Here is a 23,234-nt window from a genome sequence, read left to right as displayed (position 1 = left end):
AAGTAGTCAGGATTACTCTTATGCTACAGGATGTGAGCTGGAGAAGAGGGTGAGGGTAGAAACAGGGCATGTTCGATTCACCGCAGGGTGATGGAGGCCTTATAGCGCTGTCTCTGGGCTGTTTGAAGATGTTTCAAACACTGTTTTGACAAAAAAAAAAAAAAAAGCCTGCATATGAAAGGTCTGGTAAAGACATGAGTATTTGTAGCTTTAATCTTCAAAAATCAGGATTATCTTTAACATAGGGTAAAACCGTAATTGGTTGCATTTATATCAGATTTGTGATGTTTGGCCTAATTGGGCTGTGTTCCCACTGTATTGCAGACTTTCTGAGCAGTCCCATAAAGTTCAAGGAAATCTGTTGGTGTAGGTATTGAGAAGCTTTGTGTTGTAAAAGCTGCCTTCTGTGTTTGATGCTACTGCTTGTATTCCTTGCACAAGTTGAGCTCGCTTTGATTTACTATTAGAGTTCGCTATTTGTCAGCACAAAAGCTGCAAAAGATCAAGCTTGTGTCTAACAATAAATGATGTGAAACAGTTACTTTCTCTGGATGTAAAAAATGCCAAAAATAGTTTACTACATTTTTAATCTGTTTGTCATTAATCAGTTGCCACAAAGTTTTTCTTCATAGAATCATAGAATGGTTACAGTTGGAAGGGACCTTAAAGATCATCTAGCTCCAACCCCCCTGCCATGGGCAGGGACACCTTCCATTAGGCCAGGTTGCTTCTTGTATGAGCAGGATTGTATTTGAGACAGATGGGCAATATAAATGATGATTTTTTTTATTATTTTTTTTTTTAACTTTTAAAATTACTTTAATTTGTGCTATCCCTGTGGGCTGGTGGCTCTCTGGCCCCTCTTTTGAGCAACACCATCGAGTCGCTATGTGTAAGTGAGATGAGTGGAATTCATCCTTTCTGTGTAGTCTGACTCCTTCACTTGCTTTTTCTGTAGGTGTTGCTTTGTGCGAGTGTTGGCTCTGTAATACATGCTATGAACATACTTTAGAAACTACTTTATTAAGTTAATAAAGCAGCTATGATCACATTGTATATTTAGTCATCTGCAGAAGCTTTAAATTGCTGTGTGCCTGAAAGCTTCCCTCCCTCCTCTTCTGAAAACAAGGCCAATGTTTTGTCAACTTTGTGTGGGTCCTATTTGCATTTGCTTGCTCTAGTTCAGAGCTTCTCAGCCTACTGAGGAGACTAAAAAGGGAGGGTCACTTTCCTGCTCGCACAGCAATTTACTTTCCCTTGGTCCTCTCCAGTTCTAGCTGCTACTAGTAATCCTCTGATCTGGAAGAAGCTTGGGCAAAAAAGCAGAAGCAATTTGGAAGGAGAGAGGCTACTTCAAGGAGTGAGGAATAAAGGTGTATTGGCATTCCTTCTGGCTTCTTAATGCTTAGCCAGACACTTACCCAAAGGATAGTTGCTAATGTTCCTTGCCAGTAACTCCACCATTCTCTTCCTCTTCAGCACTCCGATCACAGAATCTTAATGGTTGGAAAGGACCTCTGAGATCACCGAATCCAAAAGCCTTTGGGCTTCTTGCTAGAAAGCTACTCTGGCTTTCGGTTAGTGGGTGTATAAAATTGATTGGGTTTTGGCCAGAGATGACCACTGGCAGTACTGTCTGCCCTACCCAGTTGGTGGCTTTTGAGCTGCATGTTCAGCTGTCATGTGGACAGGAGGTGAACACGTAGCCTGTCCGCTTTCCTCTGCCACTGCCCCCAGGATTGGGGAATGAACCAGTGTGGATAGCTAAGACCATCTGTTGGGCACCTGCTGAACTTCTGCCTCCCATGGGGTAGTGGGACCCTCCTAGAGCTGCTGCCTTCCCCTGCTGTACATCCAGGGAGACCTGTTGGGTGAAGGCTGAAGAGAGCTGTGTGATGACTTCTGTGTAGATCATCTTGAGTCGGGGAGGAATGCCCATTCCTGATTTAATCATAGACTTTTGGTGTCTTTGCCTTCTGTATAAGGAAAAATACTCTATATAAAACTTAATCTTTAAGACTGCTGTCTTAAGTGGAGACTATATGTGTCCATTGATATAATAGATGAGCAATGAAGCTAGACTAGAACTGAACAGATGAGTTTATTTTTCAATTACTCAGATTCCTTTGGCATTTTTTTTTTTGGGTCTGATGGTCAGTGTTTTGCGGAAAGATAGTTGGTTTTAGAAATCCAGTGTGTGTGACGCAGTAGATGCATTGCAGCATCACCAAAGATCTAAATACCATCCAGGTCTGTGAGATAAATGCTTGCTATTTCCCTGAAATGTCTCTACTGCTGCATTTGATATTAAGATGTTTTTCTTGTAATTATATTCAGAGAATATATATGTTATATTTATAACATTTTATATTTTATAAAATCATGTTGTTTAAGAGTTTGGCTATAGCTTATGCTCACTCATTAAAATTTATTCCCAAGGTCACTTTTTTAGAGTTGTAGTTAGCCTTTATTTTGTATAAAAAGGAGGAAATTAAAGGTTTATTTTATTAATTGCTGTTTCAGATACTAAATAAAGTGTAAAAAGCTTATTCGACATGAAGATCTTCTGATAGCAAGTGCTAAGAGGAACTCTCAGCTGAAACACATAGTAAGCATGGATTTTATCTGTGGTTGAAATGACTGCTCCTCAATAGCAGTTAGAATGCTGTATTAGATGGAAGGGACAAGGCATTTCAAGGCTAAATGGCAATCTTAGTCTTGATTAGAGCTTGCAGAGGTTGCTAAGAAACAGCCTAATAGTCCTTGAGTAACCAATTATATGCCCCTTGGACAGATGCACAGGTGCTCGTTCTCTGAAGTTGATTTCTTTCTTTTTTTTTTTTAAGTCTGAGATAAGGCTGGAGTATTAGTACATGAACTGCAATCTGTTTACATCCTGCTTCAGGCTTGAAAGTCCTGTTTATATTTATCTTGTTCCCACCAGGATGCGTTCTGGTGTTTTCTAAGTACATTACTATTTCATTATTATTACACTTAAATTGTTCTTGCAGTGCTGCTTCTACTTCCAGATAGTCAACTAGGTCTCCAGTCACTCCTTATGCTTTCTAGTACTCTGAACATACCAGATTAAGTAACTTTAAGCATCTAACGTTTGAATTGGATAAATGTTACATTTCCAGACTTTCAGTGAGTAGGCAGTATTAATATTGATGCACTAACCTACAATTGGTAGAAAATGCTAGTTTCAGCTTTCCTCACTCCTTCCGAAGCAGTTCCGTACATGCAAATTGTATTGAAATACCGTATGAGCTGGCAGTTAAACTAAAACATCAAGTAGGATTCTCTTCATCTTTTTTCCCCCTGAATATGTATGATTCTGTTTATAGCATTGTAGAGTTGAAATGTCTATATTAAAACACAGTTTGCCCTTTTAATGTTAAAGGTCCAAGATTCCAGCTGGAGAACTTAAGTTCTAATTAGGGAGCTTGTTCATACTTCGACAACTTGACTGACGTGCTTTAAGCAATAGGTTGAGAAACATGTAAATAGCTTAATTCTTGATCTACTCCAGTGAAGACTGAACTAGAAGGTTTTTAGGGTGTGCAACTTTTGGTACCATTTACTGCTCTTCCTATGGGTTGAGGCCAATTTTAATAGCACTGGTCTGGTAAGCTAGTGGCAATTCCTTTCTCTTAATCCATGTACAAAATTTTTTTTTCAGATGCTTTTGATAGGTCTAATTCTCGTTTATGCTACAATAACATGATTTTCCATATATCACAACATGGAGTTTTTACTGTAGCTGGCTGCATGTAATCGGCAAAGTCTAGAAGTCAGACCATGTTTACTTGGACTATTCAGAGCAAGTGTAGCCATCTGCTGCCCCTCACTAATGATGGGGTTTTGTACACAGCAATGAGCTGATAGCACCTCTTGTGTTGGTTACAAAGGTGTTTAAGCCATATGTTTATATATACACCCGAAATGTTTTAGTGTTGTATTTGGCTGTTAGACACCTTTGCGGAACTGAATATTGTTTCCAAGATTCATACATACAGACCAGTGCTTTCTTCTATCAGAAAGTGAGGAAGGGAAGGAAGTAGAGAAACTGAAACGTTTAGAACTGCATACACATTTAAGATGTTGGTTGTCAAGTATTTAGTGTTTCTGCAGTGCCTTCTGATGTTTGCTGTTAAACTGTGGTAACTTCAGGGTGGTATGGTTTATAGTTTTTTATCACTTCACATCTCCTCTTGGTCTGTAAGAGGTGAAGGGTAAAGTGGTTGCTCAAACCTAGCTGGTGGCAATTCTTGAAAGGTTAATTCTCAGAACTAAAATCCCTTTTTTCTAACACTGCATGTCCCGGACTTAAACTGTGGACTGTCAGAATGTAATTGTCACAGGGTTTAGAAGGACAAACTGTTGCATATCAACAGATCTTCTTAAGATGTTCACATCTACTTCAGATCACCATAAATGTAAGGTAAATAAAATAAGCTTTAGCTGGCAGGAAAAGATAGCCTTTATTTGTGGCAGCTTGCTATCAGTGATAATTTGTCTCTAAGGCCTTAGGATGTATCTTCAAGATTTGGTAGTCTGTCAAGCTTCAGCTTGGCAAGGAATCTGGAGAAGACAGAACATCAGAAGAGTCAGTGGCAAATGAAGTACTAAAGAAACTGAAAAATATTCACTAGTACTTTCCTAATAAAGTGCCTTACTCTACATGGCTTCATTCTCTTCTCCATTGGTACACTGAGGAAAGCTGTAATGCTGGTACCCAGCAGAGAGGTACCTAGGGGTCAACAATGAAATGGACTTGGAAAAGTTGCTGAGATACTCTCCCTTTCATAGCTTCCAGATCCATGTCAATGTGGGTAGAAGGAAAAAAAAAAAAGCACTCTTAATTCACTTGCTTAGAGTAAATTTACAGGGCAAGTGTCTGCTTTCAGAGGTTGTTCCGTGTACTTCGCTATGCTTGTTACAAAGCTCTCCTTCCAAAGGCATGCCAATTTGTGGGTTATGTCTGATTTGTAATAATATAAAGCTATATCAGATCTCTCCCAGTTTACATTAATCTGAAAGATGTGATTTGATATTAAAGTTCTGATGCTGCTTTGTTATGGTGGGATCGATCGAGCCTTGGTTGCCATATATTCAAATAGATATCTTGGAATTTAGCCTACGTATCCTGTTGTATACTGTGTTTATTTGCTACTGTAAGCAGTTCATTTTTATTAGTAATTAAATACAGCATAGTGGTTTGGTTGCACACAAGTGATAAAGATTTACTGTAGCCACAAAGTACTGTTCAGAAGATTCAGTTCTGCTACTGGAATATGGTACAAGCATTTGTTTCAGGAACATGTTTATAAACTTATTTTTTTCCACGACTAAACTCTGGTGCTCCCACTTACAATTAACTAAGTTTGCACGTCTGTATGCAGAATCCCTGTTTAATCCTTTTTTCAAGTTCCTTGCATGTGGTGATCTACATGAAAGAACTTGCACCATCTCTTACTGTGGTGACTCTTATTTTTCTGCTTAACTTATTTCTGTAAATTTATGGAGAGCAGCAAGATACAGATGAAGCTTTGATTGTGTCTGCAGGGTCCGGGTTCAGAGAGCTGAGGAAGTTTTAAGGGAAGGTGAGCAGCTATCTGTGGAGTTGACATAAGATGTTTTCTTTCTGCTTGTTTCTCTGCCTGCCTCTTTAGCACGTGTTCAGAAATTAAAAACTGAGCTGCTGTTCAGTTTGAGGATGATAGGGAATAACGCACTTAAGCTGTCCTTCATTTTTCTAGTTCAATGACATTTCTGTTCTTACAGAAATTTATAATCTATTTGATAAGTCTCTTGTGCAAGTGTGAAGTTCAAATTGGCTGAAACTGTCGTGCAACTCACGTAGCAATAAAACCTAGACATTTGTGTTCCTTTATGGTGAAAAGGCCTATGATACCTGTGCTCAGAGCCAATGCCATTGGAGAAAAATCATGAGTCTTGTTTGGAGCTATATGGATGTTTGATCGGTCAGGTCTTGCCATCACCGTAGGCCAGCAAAGCCTTTGCCTTGTGTGTCCTCTCTCCAATGTAACTGATGCTGCCCAACTAGCTCTAGAGTTAACACGGTTGGGTGGGACTGATGAGAGAGGTGAAGAGGACTTGGAAACCGTGCCCTCATCTCTGTGCTCCTTTAGGAACAGAGGTTGAGTATGGGCCTCGCCTCTTCCTAGGGCAAGACATCTAGGCTCATTGGCTTGAGATGGTTTTGTAGGCATTTGCTTTTTCAAAAACAAAGGGAAAGACTGCAGTGCTATCAACTGTTAACATTATTTAAAAGAGTTTAAGATTAAAACACTACTCTCTATTCCTGGGAACTTTTCATACATAGAACTTGGGGGCATATCTTTTTTTTCCTGTGTTTATCGACCTTCTTAGTATGCATATTTCCAATACAAAAGAGAGTGCATGCAGGTGTTCTGTGTTTAGAACAATAATTAAAGTATGTTATTACATAGTTAGTTTAATTCCCTCTTGACTTCAAGTTGAAATTATAATGATGCATGGCTTGAAGTGCCCAGAGGACACTAATATCCATGCCACATGGAGCCCGGAGGGGAGGGGGAAGAGCAGTATTAATTACTAGTTCATCTTTGAATTCTAAATATTAGCATAAAACAAGTCTTGCACTAACCATTAATGGGTCTTCATGGTCTTTACATACACTTCAAAAGAGACAATCTAGCTACACTTTTATTAATGCAACAAGAAAGTGTACATATAATGGGCTTAATTTATCTTGGACTTCTTCCAAAACTTTGGGAAAAGAGTAGGACATGGATACTTGGTTAATATCAAGTTTGTCTGAAATAGTTCAAAGGTGGTAGCAAGACTGAAAGCTTCCACTTAAATCTAATAAAATGACATTAAAATGGTACCCAACTGTCTGCATGGTATTGTACTTGTACATGTCTCTTCCTAAAAGGCTTTTTTTGATCTGTTGCCTAACTTCATCAAATACTTTATTCTGTTCTTTGCTATTGGTTTAACTCAGTGGATTTCTGGAAACTGCTAGTGCTAGCTCCAACTGTGCTGGAGAGAACTGTATCTTAATAGCTGTGAAGTCATGAAAGTATCTTAAGATGTAAACAGCTCATTTATTTCCTTTTATGTAATGATCAGACAATGTCTGTTGAAACTTAGTCCTGTGACCCTCCATCTAAAACACTGTTTTCTGGCAGATTTCTGACTGGTTTGGTTTTGTCCACTAAAATTGGATACTTGCAGGGACACATCTGCTGAAATTCCTACTCTTTTCTCTTGTATATAACTTCTGACTTAATCTCAATTAAAAATCAATACCTTGTGTTCTCCCTGAGTAGGATGGAAGAGAAAGCTGTTATTAGAGGTTTTAGCAGGTTTACGGGGTTGATTCAGGTAGAGTTAATTTCGTTTTCCTTCCTGCTGCTTCTGCGCTAGGACTGTCAGGAAGAGAAAGGAGACCTGGGGGAGGTTGCAGGAGGCTCCCCTGTTTGAGACAAGCACAGTATAAACTGTGGCACTTCTTTGGCTGCCCTCAGGTAAACTAGTAGGCTGGTGTCTCTTCCATTTGTATGGTTGTAGTATAGCATACCAAATTCTATTGCTTTGGTAGCTGTTATATTTAAAGTTGTTGGTTGGTTGTGGTTTTTTTTTTTTTTCTAATTGGCTGGCTTTTCTATGATCTGATTTCTTCTAAGTTATAGAAGGAAAGCTTGCTAATGCCATCCCAGACCCCAATTTACTTTCCAGAAAACCTCATTGGAACAGACGCATTAATACCTATATGAAAAGATATTTAAGGATCGGTTAGTTTTAATCAGATAGTGTAAAGGTTTAGTATATAGAGATGTGTTAGGTAAATTAACTAGCAGAAGGGGAGCTGTGGCAGCAGGAAGGATGACTAATGCTGTGTCCAAGCACTGGTATTTGCTGGCTGCATTAGCTCTTTCGTGTTCTGTGCATCATTACCTCTCATCAGCTATTGAAACAAAGCTAAGTGATGAGCAGGATGGTTTGTTAAGACTCTGTTTTCAGGTGCATTTTACTTTGTATGTGTATCATCCTTCTTTATAGTGTCAGTTGTTATTCCACAGGAGTCATATATGAGCAGGGCATTACAGTGCTTTTGGGTATCTGTGGAAGAGATGGCAATTGGGAAAAGCTCTCCTTTATGAGGTCTGTTTTCCACATGCCTAAAGCCTTTTGTGGGGTGCTAGACCTCTGTCCAGCAGATCTGAGAATCACCTCCGAGATGGGAGATTTTCGCAGGCAAAATCTGCCATTCTCTGTCACAGATTGGAATCTGTGTTGTGGGGTGGGCTTCCTTCATGTAGAAGAAAAGCAGTTTGACTGAGTTGCTGAAAGGTATTGAGTTTCTGGAAGTCATTTCCCATGACTTCATGGAGATCAGGAGGAGATGGTTTTCTGTGGGTACTGAGCAAAATGATTTTCAAAGCTTTTTTTTCCCTACTGGATAGCATGCAAATAGTCAAATCAAACGAGCTTATCTGGAAATAGGTTTACCTCTATAGGTATGGTTCCAGAAAACTGTGATGTCTTAATTCTTGTTTCCCCACACCTGTTCCTTTTGGTCTAAAATGTGTTTCCTGAGGCCACTGAGGACTGTGATTGTGGCTCAAATTCTGAATCTGTGTTACCTGAGCCCTGGACTGAGCCTGTAGTGGCTGTCAGGTACATACAGGGAAATCCAAAGGTCTAAGCAGACATATCTACCATTTCCCTTTATCAGGAGTACTTGGGGTAGACATGCGGAGTATCTAGGGGCATCTTTTGTAAATCTAGGCAATTAATCTGGCTTGCTCTGAAGAGACTGGGTCTTTTTCCTGTAGCTTGTGTCTGGGAACTGGAGTTAATGACAAGAATTCCTTACAATATTTGAAGATACATTTTGTGGGTAGCAGTGTTGCATTTAAAGTGGTTCAGTCAAGTTAGGGAAACTTCTGCAGTAAGCCTGCAACTTCTTTATTTTTTCCCTTCCAGCTTTGAAGTTCTCACACTTCTACTTTCTTGTTAGCTGGTGTTTCCAGACTATCACAGATGGTCTTGCCTTCACAGCTTCTGTGCCGGTCATGCTAACCTAATCTTCACCATTCTTATTCTATTCTTTCCCTAATTCCGCATGGAGAATATAGGTGATGTTTTGAAAGCTGTTTTATTCCTTCTTATAGAGACTGGTTCCCAAGTGACTGAGAGGTCCAGCTTTTAATGGGGGGTGGGAGGCGTACTTTTTGCTCAGCACCAGCCTTCATCTGTTATGTTACGTAGGTGCCAGTAGGTATTGGTTTTGACTACTGTAAATAGAATAGCTACAGTTTAGAGATGAATTGCCTAATTATTTCAGTTACTTTTCTGTGTAAACCTCAGTTTAGTCCTTCCCAAAACCAATACTGGTTTTCTTATAGTTAAGCCAGGATTTTTATCATAAATGTGCTGACAAATTTTTGTGTGAAAAATCGTTATAAAATCAGTAAGCTTAGTATTTCACTTGACACATGTCCATGTTCAACTCATTAATAAATGATAATTGCCTGCTATATTTGTGCATTTCTCTTATCTTGCCTTGGATGACAGTATGTTCTGCTTTGTGTCACTTGACTTAACCCAGACAGTCTTTTAAGAGTGATTACCTTTTCCTCAGGGGAAGTCAGACTTACAGACCTCTAAATCTTTATTCCAAATAGTAAGATCTCCCAGTTCTGTAGCTCAGCTTGTCTTTTTTCTGAATTGCATTTGTTGCATCTACTGCAAGAGGTGTGTGGCTTGCTATGCGTATATTAGAATCATAGAATTGTCTAGGTTGGAAGGGACCTTTCAGATCATCTAGTCCAACCACCAAAACACTGACAAAAACCATCACTAAACCGTATCTCTAAGCACTATATCTACCTGTCTTTTAAATACATCCAGGGATGGTGCCTCAACCACTTCCCTGGGCAGCCTATTCCAATGCTTAATAACCCTTTCAGTGTAAAAATTTTTCCTAATATCCAATCTGAACCTCCTCTGGTGCAACTTGAGGCCATTTCTTCTTGTCCTATTGCCTGTTTCTTGGGAGAAGAGACTGATCCCCACCTCTCTACAACCTCCTTTCAGGTAGTTGTAGAGAGCAATAAGGTCTCCCCTCAGCCTCCTTTTCTCCAGACTAAACAACCTCAGTTCCCTCAGCCGCTCCTCATAAGACTTGTGCTCCAGACCCCTCGCCAGCTTCGTTGCCCTTCTCTGGACATACTCCAGCATCTCAATGTCTTTTTTGTAGTGAAGGGCCCAAAACTGGACCCAGTACTCGAGGTGGGGCCTCACCAGTGCCCAGTACAGGGGATGATCACTGCCCTACTCCTGCTGGCCACGCTATTCCTGAGACAGGCCAGGATGCTGGTGGCCTTCCTGGCCACCTGGGCACACTGCTGGCTCGTGTTCAGCTGACAGTCGACCAACACCCCCAGGTCCTTTTCTGCCAGGCAGCTCCAGCCACTCTGCCCCAAGCCTGTAGCGCTGCCTGGGGTTGGTGTGACCCATTACATACGTGATTAGTGAGTTCTGCAATTCTTGTATTTCCTATGACATTTCAGTATTGCACAAAGGAAAATCTTGATTAGCTTTTTCAGTTATGACTTCTTCTGTCACAGCTTTCAAAGGGAGTTCTGAGGTATAGTAATAAATCTAATTTAGAACTGGTTTCTGTTTCTTCTGGTTTCCCTTTTTTCCTCAAACATTCCGTGGTCATGATTTTGATTACCCCAGGATAGATACTAATGGCTCAGACAGGCATGTAAGATTCTACAGTGTAAATGCTGTGGATGTTTGGGTTTTGTTTTTTTTTTTGTAGTCTCTTGCTTTATGTCAGCCATTTGAAAACATGGAGTACTTGCTTCAGAATAGCACCTGTACTGGTTGAAACCAGAATTGAGGGAGCATAAGCAAATGTTCGTAAAAGGTTAAAGGCAAGAATATAGAAAAACTCATTTTCATTCTTCCAAGCTTTGTTTTCAATAGGGGAACTTCTTGAACTAATTGTGGCTGGTCTCTCCTCAGTATTTGTGCCAGTGTGCCCTTGGACCCACAAAGCTCTTAAAACCACTTCGCTCTTTGGCAACCAATGTAACATTTTTCTGAGCTTTCCATGAAGCGTTATCTTCTCTTGTTCTTTTCTTCTCACCATGTCTCCTGTTAGCTTAGTTTGATTCCCTTTAGTTCTTGTCAAGAACAAGAAAATGGATGATATATTGCTAGCCATCCCCAGTGTCTCTTGTAGCTTTGCAGATTCCTATCACGTACTCCAGTTATGTCTTCCAGGCTGAGGAGTTTTGACCAACTCTTTCGTTTCTCTCATGGAAATCATTTGATTCTTTATTCCTCCTTGTTGCTTTTCTCTGGACCTTTGATTTGTAACATACTCCTCTAAAGGGATGCTATTCATCCCATCTCCTGGGATGGGGAGAACAGGGGAGCCATACTGCTTCCCCTCACCTTCAGTTATAGAATCACACAGTGGCATAACACTCTCTTACCCTGTTTTTCCTGCTGTTCTCTGGCCTCCCCTTCTCACCAGAGTGCTTTCCAACTGACTTCAGAATATTAAGCAGTCAAGACATAGATGAGAGTAGGAAGTAGATCTCTTACTGCAATCTGATCGAAGAACTTGTGTTGAGCTTGTGAAGGCAGCTCGCTTTGCTAGAATCAAGATGGCTTTGGTGGATTGAAGGAGTAGCTGTTTATGGAGCTGACAAATCATAAAACGGATTTTGTGAAACCTAGTTTATCAATAAAAATTTGCATAAGAACAAAGGCACAGGTGTCATTAACTTAGGGTTATATGACGATCTCCTGAAGTTCGTTTACATTCAGCAAGGTTGGAAGTTCAAATGACAAGGTTTGAAATACTGTATTCCCATTATGTCAATTAGTACAAAGAATTCTTAAAGATACTGTGAAAAGAGAAATAATTGGTAAGATTAAACTGTGGATATGTTAGTGTAAGAACCGGTTTAAAGACCACCTAGAATGCCATTATTCTAGTTACTAGAATAAAATCATAGTTACTGATTGTTCACCTGAGATTAAATTGATTATTTTCATAAGCATTATGTTTGCTCACCTGGTTGGCAAAAAAAAAAAAATTACACCTGTCACCCTTGATGTTATTGATTAGTTTTATAAACGAATACTTTTTTTGAGACTTGCGGTAGACAGGAGATGCCCAAAGGTGACGTAAGCAGAAGGCATTTGCAGTAAAATAGAAGTGTTTCAACAAAACTGGTAAATGTGGTAGCTGACAGCTTGGATTGGTATTAAACATTGATATTTTTCCTGTTTCTTGCTGGAAGATCTCAGCAAACACAGGTTACCACAGGAGCCCTTGTACCTGAGAAGCCAAGTTTTCACTGTGCTTTTTTTTGGTGTGATTCTGCAAGTATAAGGAAAATAAATTATTTGGAAGCCAATACCGTGGTGTTTGCTCAAATTTAAACAAGCACAGTTGACAGTTAGACTTCAGAGTTGGAACTAAATCTCCTTGAGTGCAGCAGAGATGTGTATATGCTGGAATCAGGTGTGGTGAGATGGAGCAGGGAGGGGATGAGTAGCAGATAGCTATAAAAAGCAGAAGCAGGAATTACTTCTACTCATTGTTTCTATGCATGTAATGGTGAAAGGCAGCCCTTCTAAAATAGGGAAGGAGTTTTCTGGAACCTTTATTCTGTGAGCTGAGAGTAGCTAGCAGATCAGCTTTTCTTCAGGTAAGTCCTGACATGACTATTGCCTGGTCACATCTCCCACAGCTTTTCTAAATAAAATGCTAATGACTTGCTTCTGGCACTGAAAGCTGTTAGAGAGGTGCATGGTTCCTATTTACTCAGAGGATGCTGCTCTGCCTGCAGCAGTTGTCTGATAGAGGGTGCTATCAAAGATCAGGACCAGCGCTGTGGTATTGGGGGAACAAATACTGTGTCTCTAAGACTTGTCATTTTGTCACAAAGTTGAATGGGCTGAGACTTGTTTTGAGTTTGTCGAGGGTGCTAAGTTACCAGAAGACCGTGGACTCTTTCTTCCCATGGTTTAGCTTCTCGTGTGTAGATGGATCTCCAGAGAGCTTTCTCTGCTTTGTACATGGTCTGAGGTGGCTGCATTAATGTCCTCCCTTGAGGAGCTCTAGTTGGAGACATGACATTTTAGCCTCTTCTGAGCTACCTGAAAATGGCATTAGGTAAAGCTACTATGTGACTTCAGATGATTCTTAGAACTCCACAGCTAAAATGTTTGCTGATCCATGATAGATCAAAAAGCCCTCGCATCAAGAAAGTCCTGTTGCGTTTTGCCATTGCAGCAGGATCAGAGTATCTTCAGGCCTTCAAGTGAAGCTCATCCTACAGATATATCATCTAGTAACGTATGTCATAATCTAGTAGTTTGATCACCTTGGAGAGAAGCACACTATGCTCCTGTTTCACAAAGCGCTGGGCACTGCCAAGTAGGTGTTGTAGTACCTCTTTGAGTTCCTCCTTGAAGTTGTTTTATCTTTTAGATGCACGCAGCTGGTTGTTGATAGCATTATTCCACCCAGTTGCTGGGTAATTTTTTTTAACTGGAGGTGAGTCTCTACCTGGGTGTTAAATTTGATGTATTAACTCCAAGACTGACTCTAACTTACTCACCTGTTGTTTTTATTTGTGCTCCTTTTGCAATAAATGAGTCTTAATAGTCTAGACATCTAGATTTCCCCTTGCCACCCCCATATGCGTACACACATACACACCCCTCCAGTTTTGACTTTGCTTAGTTTGGAGGAGTGGAATGAAGTGTTCAAGCTCACGTAGGCGGAGATAGCAGCCTGTTGGCTGCTAACTGTGGCAAAAAAATACCCCCTACCCACCCTGGTTTTGCAGACTTCCTAAAGAGTGTCAGCTGGGGCTAATGCATTAAGAGTTCCCCTCGTGGAGTTGTAGGGCTCCAAAGTTTGTAAACATCATCCTGCTTTTGTCACTGGGCCAAGAGGAGTATAACTGCAGTAGTTGCTGTCAAATGGAAGCCTTCAACTTGCTCAGCTGCTTTTTCTGCTATCTGTTGCTGATGTTTGCAGTACTTTAACCTGGCCTTCCACAGCACTCCTACCAAAATGGGATTGTTTGGCCCTCCTTTCCAAAGGAAAGGCTTTTGTTTAGGACTTGCTAGGTCCATGGTGCTTACTTTTCAAATGAGAAATGAGGGTTTAGGGGATGGGTTCCTTCATGATTTTGTGTGGTGGGCTGGCATTTGCTTTCAGAAGATGAGTTCTTGCATATGAGTGTGGCTGAAACATCCTTCGAGTTTCAAAAACCAGCTCCCTTCCCTCTCCACCCCCTTCCCCAAAATGGGGAATGTTTATTTCTTCACTAAAGGTCTCCATTATGTCTTTATAATGTCTGCTTCTAAAAGATCCACCTGAAGGCTTGTTCCATCTGTCTGCCCTTAAACCTGTATTGAAGACGAATCCTGGACCTTCTCAGAATTTTTCTTCGTTTCTTCCTTGCTCCCTTTACATTTCTGGCTTATTCATGAGGAAGTTGTAAGAACTTGCAGAGCTGCTGGGGAAGGAAATGGAATATGCTTGCCTTTAAGTCAGCTTTTTCCATGGCAAGCAGCTGCTTGGGGGAGGGAGAGAGGTGCTTAAAAGGAAAAAAATAAAGGGGAAGGGGGGAGAGCCCCCAGACTTGTGCTTGCCTGACTTCTCTAGAAGTTTCTTAGGAAAGAAAACCTGAGAGTTGACCATGCTGATAAAGACTTAATGGACTTGGTTGCAAGAAACACTGATAATGACTTACTGCTAGTCCAATTTTTGTTAACTTCTGGTGATGACTTACTACTAGTCTAACTTTTGTAACTTCTGGAATAAGAATAGTGACATGCTGCTGGCTTTTGACCTGTTTTTACAGTTGAAATGTTCACATATGCTTGATTGAGGTTTGAAAGGAAATGGTACTGACTGGTGATGAGACACTGTATTTACTGTGTGACTGGAAAAGGAAGATAATGTGGCCTCTGGATTTGTTTAGAAGCCACACTTTTCTCTAATTCATAGCCAATTCCTGATTTCCTCTGAGGTTTTTCCATGCAGAAACTCCAAAGTCCTTTTATTCACATGAAATAGATATTTTTTTGTCTGTTAGAATAAAAGTGGTTTAATACACAATAACTTGTTATTGATGCAGAAAATGCCAACTGTTGATCTCACATCAACCTTAACTTTTTGCATTTTTTCAGATTTTTGAGGCGGAGAATATAAGTTCTATACCTAATGGAAAGCGTTGTCAGCAGTTCCATCATCTTTCTAGGGATGAAAAGTCTGACATGCCTGTTTTGCAAAAAAAGGACCACTTCTGAATGTTGATTTGCTAATATCAAGGTCGTAGTAATAGTTCATTAAAAGATAATGCCAAACCAATATTGCAGGTCTTGTTTCCCCCCTCCTCAGAAAGTAGGTAGCTGGGATAGTAGGAGGAGTGTTTTGTTTAGTGTAAACAGTGGAATAATGCTTTGAAGTTGCTTTTGTCAACACCAGTCCTGAGAAAAACACAACTGAAGCAGCATCAGCAGGATAAACAGGCTTCATTTGTATCTTTCCAAACTGCTTGGCATATTTATTTAGTTAACTCCTACCAAATGGTTCTCTCATAAAGCTACGCTTCTCAGCAGAAGTGTGCTTCTGACTGGTAGCCTTTAACATCTTCTGAGGTTTGATTTGATTTTTGACAAATGCTGTCTTGTTTGTGTTTAATTCTTTCTGGAGGGTAAACCTAGACACCAAAGTAGGTAGAATCAAGTGTGTTTTCAGTGCTGCGTGTGTTCACCCATATCCCCTCACCCTCCAATCTGCGTCAGGGTCACTCTTAAAATATTTTCTAACTATTTTGCTAGTAGTAGTTGAAATAAACAGTGAATACTACTTCGCAAAGCTTTTATTTTTATGAACAGACTGGCATGTGCCTGTCCTGCTGTTGTGAGGTGCTAGTCGTATCACCCTACAACAAGAGTTCTGTGCAAGTTAAAAAAGAACCATGTGTGGTGGTGGAGGGTGTGTGTGTATTATGCATAAAATACTCATGAATTTGGGGCATTCTTAGGATACTTGCTAGAAAAAACAGTTTTCTGTTTAATTTATGCAGGAGCTTGGTCACCCTTGTGTAGATATCAATCAATAGTCTCTGTGTAGAACTTTTTACCTTAAATAGCTTTTAAGCTAGCCTGTTCTTATTAATGATATGTCGAAGAGCTGATCCACCACTGTGAGGGGTTTAAAGATTCACAGTATGGGTAGATCTTAGATTCTGGACAAGAGCTAAATTAATGCAAGTTCTGTAAGTCTTTTCTGGAAGCACAAATTTAAGACGGATCTTGTCTGGTGTATAAGTATCTGTGCTACAGAAGAGTTACTTGCAGTGGGTGCTAGCAGGAGATGGGCTAGGTGGTCTACCTTAGGCTTTCTGTCGAAAAGTACAGATGGGACTAATGCAAGCCAAGAGTAGAGCTTTTTAATAAAACGAGTATATCCATTATGTAAGCTAAAAGCATTCTTCAAAATTTGTATCCATTAGTGTTATTCAGCCTATAGCTCTTTGTTCATTAAGTTACAGTACGAGTGAGTGTATGGGTATTAAAGCTTCCACTAATAAATGTTTTTGATAGTTGAGCAGTAAGTGGAAAGCTCTCAGTGCAGCATACCATGAACATATTTGATATCATGGATGCTTCTTTGTTAAGTTTTCAGCTGTAGTTTGAAGGGCAAAATTCAAAAGAATTTAAATGGATCTGGTGCAAGACTTGATGCTTGTGGTGGAGGGTGGAAAGGGAGAGAGGGGATTTATTGAACCAGTAGATTAAAGATGCGATTCCTGCTTTGACGAGTGGTAGTTGTAACGTGAGGATCCACCGCGCTACCATGGAGAGGAATTCCTGTTTGAAGTTATTGACTAGTTGGAGGTGAGGAAGAGACAACAGGCCGTGTCGGTAACCTCAGCTGTCTTCTCCAGAGGTAGAATAGCCACAAAAATCAGTTTCTCTTCTGGTTACATTCTTACTTTGTTAGGGGTTTTTGTAGGGTGACTGTGTAGCTGTCAGTAGAAGGCAGGAAGTTGCACAACTGAGAACTCTCCCAGCCGAAACTGATTTCCCATTAAATATGTATTTATCAATACTGTTTTATTGCCATTCGAATGATGTCTCCAATCCCTACAAGTTTGACAACAAGCCTTCCTACAACGTTACACTCCATAGGCTTGCCCATGTGTAAATGTCCAAGTGTTTGCCTGTTAGCCCAGAAGTAGACATGGGCAAACTGAGGCTATGGGATGCCAGTAGATAAAATAATTTAATAGTCTGCATCTTGTCTTTGTTGTGAATGTTCTTTAAGCTTTTTATAGATGGATTTATAGTTCTTGGTGGTCTCCAGTGGGAGGAGGGTAAAGGCCTGTGCTACGTTCTTGCCCTGCTTGCCACCAGGAGGCAGCACGAGCCGCGTGGGCTGCAGAGGTCAGTTATTTGGCCAGAAATCCAGTTGTTCCACATTTTGGAAGAGCTGTGCGCCAAAGTCATAGTTGCTTGTATCGTACTAGGTAAGATTTGGCACTGGAGCTATGGCAGTCCTTATTTTAAGCATCTTAAAATTGGTAGAATGCCTCTTCATCCCCATTCACGCCTTCTAGCATGTGCCTGCTGGAACAGTGCGTTGCGTAGAGCTGTCTTTACCCACAAAAATTCTCTAGCATCCTAAGCAAAGATACAAATCTACTTTCAAGTGCAGTGATAGGAAGGCATAGTTGACCGATCTGTTTCCTAAGAGAGCAAGTCCAGCTTTAATTTTTTTTTTTTATTTTTTTTTTCTGCCTTAGCTGTGTGGGCAGTCAGATGCAACAGCTAGTTTGCAGTAGGAAAGATCAGCACTTACATAAGATGAGTAAGTGGACATCTGGAAGCACTTGAGCACTATTTTGTACTTCTGATACAAATCAATGGAAAACAGGAAAACTGAGGGATATGTTAGAAGATCAGTTGTTAAAAGCAGGAGAGGTGGATAACAGAGTTTTGGATCATGCACTGATTTGCAGAATTCTGCCTAGGTTTACGGGTACTTTTGACACAAAATAAGGAGACTTGCAATTGCTAGAAGATAACGTTAGGGCAATGCTATATAGTACTTATTTTTCGTTAGTATTCACTCTGTGTTTATTTTTCGGGGAGCAGTTTAGGAGAGGCGTGGCAGGTAGTGTTTTCAGATCCTATCCTGCTACCCTAAATGCTGAGACTGGGGGGACAGGGGAGAGCAGAGAGTTTGAGTGAAGCTACTGAAATGACCACTGACACGTGTTTTCAAAAAAAATTGTGTTGTGACACCTCAGAAGCAGAGGCCTTTACTTTCTCAGCTGATCTCTATCAGTTGTCCTTTTGCAAAGGCAGTTCAAGCCCGAGTATGTCCCTATCCAGTTGTAGTCACTGCTGAGCTTCCTTTTTCCCCTCTTCCCTTGAGTGTCATCTAACTATTTACTCTTATTTACTACTAAACCTTTATCTGTTTCAACGATGGAAAATCCATCTTCCCGAGTATTTGTCTGAAGCTGAAAGTACAGAAGAAAGATGTGTTTTCAAAGGCATAGTTTGTGGTTTATGTGTTAATGTAACTAAGCAATAGAGAAATATGCACTCAGTTACTCTGATCCCCTGCTGTTGTCATGAAGGACCTTGGGCAAGAGCCCTTCTGCTTAGGGGGCTGCACTGGTCAGTCATCTTGTTGCTGCTGCTGTTCTGAAATGGAGAGATTTCAGTGTTATGATCAACCCTCCTTCTTGGGGAGGTGAGGGACATACAAAGCACTTATGAGCTATCTCAAAGCAAAAATGTACACTTCTTGATGTAACAGTAAAATAGGCTGAAGCACCCTGTGAAAAATAGTTGAATTCTTACATAATCCTCTTCCTAAGACGGTGCTCTTAATTTCTTGGCTGAACGTCCCAAAGTCCATGGGAATTCATGGAACATTAGCCTGTGAATTCTGTGTATATTAAGGCTTGGCTCTGCTGTATTTAATGAGCTTCGAGTTTTGGTGTGGTTTGCTTCTAAGCACAAAGATGTATACATGAGGGTTTAGGATAGTGGTGCAATAACTCTTTCTGTTCTTGGAGGTTTTTTCCTTTTAAATGTGTGTGAGAGTCTCAATGTTAACTTGGACAGGTTGGAAACTATCAAAGCTGAAGGGTTTGACAGCTACTCTTGCTAAACTCAAAACAGGAAAACATTACATCTGTGCATAAGGTAACTTATTCCTAAATAATATTTGAATATCAACATCTGTCCTACATATTTGGTCATAAAACTAAGAAAAATGCCTGAAGGCTTGCTTCAGTGAAGTAAACCTTTCATGTTTTTTCCAAATCACTTCAAAACTATCTGAAATCATGCTTTTCCTCTGTCCTCGGGGGAAATACACTACTAAGTGTGCTTCCTTTAACAGTTATGTCTCTGCTGTGTTTTTTGCAGGTCCATTTTTCACATTTCTCCTTTCATGAGAAAGAAGTCTACGTTCTTGATAGATTAGATACAGGGTGGATTTTTCTGTGTTTCTTCTTCAGATATGTTTTTCTAGAAAATGGCAAACAGATCTGTTACATAGACTGCTATTTGGTGTGCTTCCTAAAGGATTGCTCTGATTTTATTCCTTTTTTCTTTTTTTGGGGTGTGGTTTTTTTTTTTTGGGGTCTTCATTTGCTTTAAGTCTTACATATTCTAACTGTTTCCCAATGTGCAGAACCCCTCACTTCCTTTGAACCTTTCAGGGCTACTTCTGAAAATGATTTCTGTGGCTAAGCAAAGCTGAGAATTAAATGTAGTGGGAGTAGAAGAATAATAATAATTCAGATAATTTAGTCCTTGGTGGGTGAGTGTGTGTGTGTGGGGGTGTTTGTTTTGCTGTTAGCATGCTTTGCCCCACAATTTCTAATGCTGTTACATTTGATGCTTTTGAGAAGATGCCTTCAAGGGCTTTCACATGACAGCGGAGAAGTAAAATTTTTAACTGCTTTCAGTTGGCTTTCTTGTAACAGCAATCTCTACTTATTCAAAATCACCGATTGTACCCAGAGTTTTAACAGTTTTCTATTACTGTCTAACTGATGTCTTGTTTCTTTGTGTCTTTTCAGAGATCATTCACACTAATACTAGAAGCATGGGATTGGGATAATGATACAAAAGCTGGTGAGTGTTTATGTAGAACTTAAAGTTTTCGCTTACTCTGTGCTGTATGTACACAAGTTGGGGAGAGGGGAAATGGTATGCTGCTGCAATTAGCCATCCCTTCAAATCAGTCTGAATGCAAGCCTGTTATCCAAGTAAAGGGCGTGTACAAATCCAAGCAGTGAATACTGGATTAGGAACTGTGGAAAAAGTACTACTGATAGGAAAAAGAACGGACAATGGTAAGTGAAGGCTGCAATACATGACTTCTAATAATTAGCTTAAAATGTTTAAAAATCATGGTAGGCCCTTTTTTTCTTTTTTAAAAAAGAAAAAAAGGGGGGGAATTGTCTGTGCTGTAGAACTACATTTTAAATTCTCCTTGGTTTACCCATAACCACACATTGCAAAACTTTTCATGATCAGGTAAACAATTAGCATTTTTGCTCCCCGTAAAGAAACCATGCTTGTTGTTTTTGAAGGTGTTCTAAATCATGGTAGCATTCCTTTTCCTGAAGTACTGAAAGTTACCTTCCATTTCTGGTCTGTAAATGCTAGTATTGGAGCAGGGCTATTGAATTGAAGGAAAAGCAAGATTATTGTACAAATACTTAAAAATCATATGAAGGTACTGGTTGCCGTGTTGTTGCTAAAATAGGACTCCATCTTGAACCTGGTCTGTGTTAACAGTTTACAAACCTATCTTAAAATAATCAATGCTTTTGGCTACAAGTGTCAAGTGAACTTCAAATTTCACTGTGGTTAATGATGGACTATTTAATCGTAGCTGGGGTCAATATAGAGGAAGATAAGTGTTTGAACACTAAGTTAGCAAAGGTTGATGTCCCAAATCATCATCATCAATTAAGCTTCTTTCCTCTTCCTGTTTAACAGCTTCTTCAACTTTCTTATAGGTATGTTTTCTTTATACCTCTGGTAATTCATATTGCTGCAACCCTTCAGTTGGTCCACAGCTTTCTTGAATGGCAGTTCCCAAAGCTAGGCATAGCCTTTGAAATAAGATCTATGTGCTGAGCAGAGCAAGCCTGAATCTTAAATGAGTTTAGATGTCTTGCATAGCAACAGATTGGAGGTGTCCTCTTGAATGCTTTGTTCAAGAAGTACTACGTGAACTTAATTACTTTAAATAGTTTTCAGCTTGGGAGTAATTTACCTAGAGACAGCTAGTACAGTGTATATTGGTGTATTCATGCCCTAGTTCTAGATAGCAGATCAGCTCATGAGATGGTATAGAAGGGGGTTAACACGAAGAACCTATCTTGCAAAACGGATTTGTATGCATTTAAGTGCTGAATTTTCTTTTTTAATAAGCTACTTAATAAATAGTGGTCTTCTAACTTGCAATGTTTATGTTTTAGAATCTGCGGATCCTCTTGCAAATCTGTAGCTTTAAAATCCATTTTAAAAAAAAAAAAAATGCGCTTGATAGGGGGACAATCACTCCAGGCTTGTGTTAAGCCTTTCTTATGCCTTTTAGCTTTCTAACATGCTCTAACAAATCTGTTTACTTGCATTGATGTCTTTTTTTTTTTTTCCCCGATTTTCGGGACAACAGGATATGTAGTATCTTTTGGAGGTACAGTGGGCCATCTACTTACTTTAACAGTTTCCATGAACTGCAGGAGTCTATGTAAGTGTCAGATCACAGTTTAGCTCTTGTGAGAAAGTGATAGTGGAAGGTCAACTTCCCGTTAATATAGGATGCAGGAGAGGCACTGTTAAGCTGTATTGCATCTGAGACTTGGAAGGCTTGTCACGTGAATTTAGGAAGGCTTTTTTAGCCTATAATTTGGCAGAAGACTAGCTAAACACTTGTTTTGGTTAAATGTTTTTGTAGTCAGTTTACTAATTCCATGATAGAAACCTGTTGCTTTGCCATGCTGCAATTTAGACTTGTGTATTACATTTCTAGGAAGAATTCATTAACGCTGAAGACTTTGCCTTGTGAATCTGTCAAGATGCAAAGACACTTCCCGTGTATTTCTGCAAGGACTGCAGAACTGCCAAACAGGGACAGATCAGTAAAAAAATCCTATGTAAGAGAAAAGGAAAGGGAATATGGCAGCTCCTCCAGAGGAAAGACAAACAATATCTGCATGCCGGAGGGGTGAAGGAAAGCTGAACTCCCTACCATACCCTGAACACTGAGCTGATCTCTGGATCAGGTTACGTGTGTCTTCTGTTGCTACTGTAAGAAAGATTAATCAAAGTAATTGCCAGTCTGTTTATAAGCTGATTAATTAGTTCCAAAGTGAGGTTTTGCTTTCCTTTATTAGGAATGAGTAAGGCTGAAAGTTAAACGCAGGTCCTATGTTCTCATTTAAAGTCGGCATTTTAAAAAAAACCCAAGAAACAAAAAAAACCCACAAAAAACCAACAACCACCAAACCCAAACAAAACAACCAACAAACATAAACCCAAAACTTGGAAAGAAGGGGTTTCTTCTTTGTTGAACAGTTGTCATTCTTCCCTGCCTCTATGTCCTAGCATCCTGTATTCTTCTTTGCACCCATTGAAAGCAAGGCAAGGGTTCTCAGAGCAGATCTGTGAAGTGCTATCTCAAGAACAAGTCTGCTAGGGCAAATGTTCCCCCGGTATTTACCTCAAACTAAAAACTCTTAAGAGGGGCTTTCAAACTGATTCCTGAACTACTCCTGTGCTCTCTTCCTCCTCGGAGCAGCAGGGCTGTCTCAGGGGGAAGCCTGTGGCAGTATAAGGTTACCGCTTGCTTGCTTTGTGAGGGTGGAGGAGGGGGAGAGGAAACTGCCTTAGATACAGAGTCACTGTACAGGTCCTGTTTTCTGTCATGTGTCACAGCAGTTCATGCTGCTTTCCAGGTAAGTTATTTGACTTGGCAAACTTCTACTTGTATAGCAGAGGCCATTATGAAGCAAGCTGGTGTCTTCACCTGTGAAGTAACGCTCTATTGCAATACGTGTCTGCTGCGGGGATGCAATGGGTGTTTTCCACTTTCGTGTTAGTCCGTAGGAGACTAATCC

At 40.1% G+C, this 23,234-nt stretch overlaps 1 protein-coding gene across 1 annotated transcript in view; it reads left to right on the top strand.

Annotated features, from left to right (window-relative positions):
* Window positions 1–23,234, top strand: part of JAG2 (jagged canonical Notch ligand 2) — a 70,817-nt gene that overhangs the window by 7,640 nt on the left and 39,943 nt on the right. Inside the window, 1 exon segment of the mRNA XM_074148812.1 lies at window positions 20,181–20,235. Within this exon segment, the coding sequence (XP_074004913.1) occupies window positions 20,181–20,235 (55 nt within the window).

The sequence above is a fragment of the Numenius arquata genome, chromosome 6, assembly GCF_964106895.1.
Source record: "Numenius arquata chromosome 6, bNumArq3.hap1.1, whole genome shotgun sequence".
NCBI classification, from domain to species: domain Eukaryota; kingdom Metazoa; phylum Chordata; class Aves; order Charadriiformes; family Scolopacidae; genus Numenius; species Numenius arquata.
The sequence above is the reverse complement of the archived record's forward strand: the minus strand, read 5'-3'. Positions and strand labels throughout refer to the sequence as shown.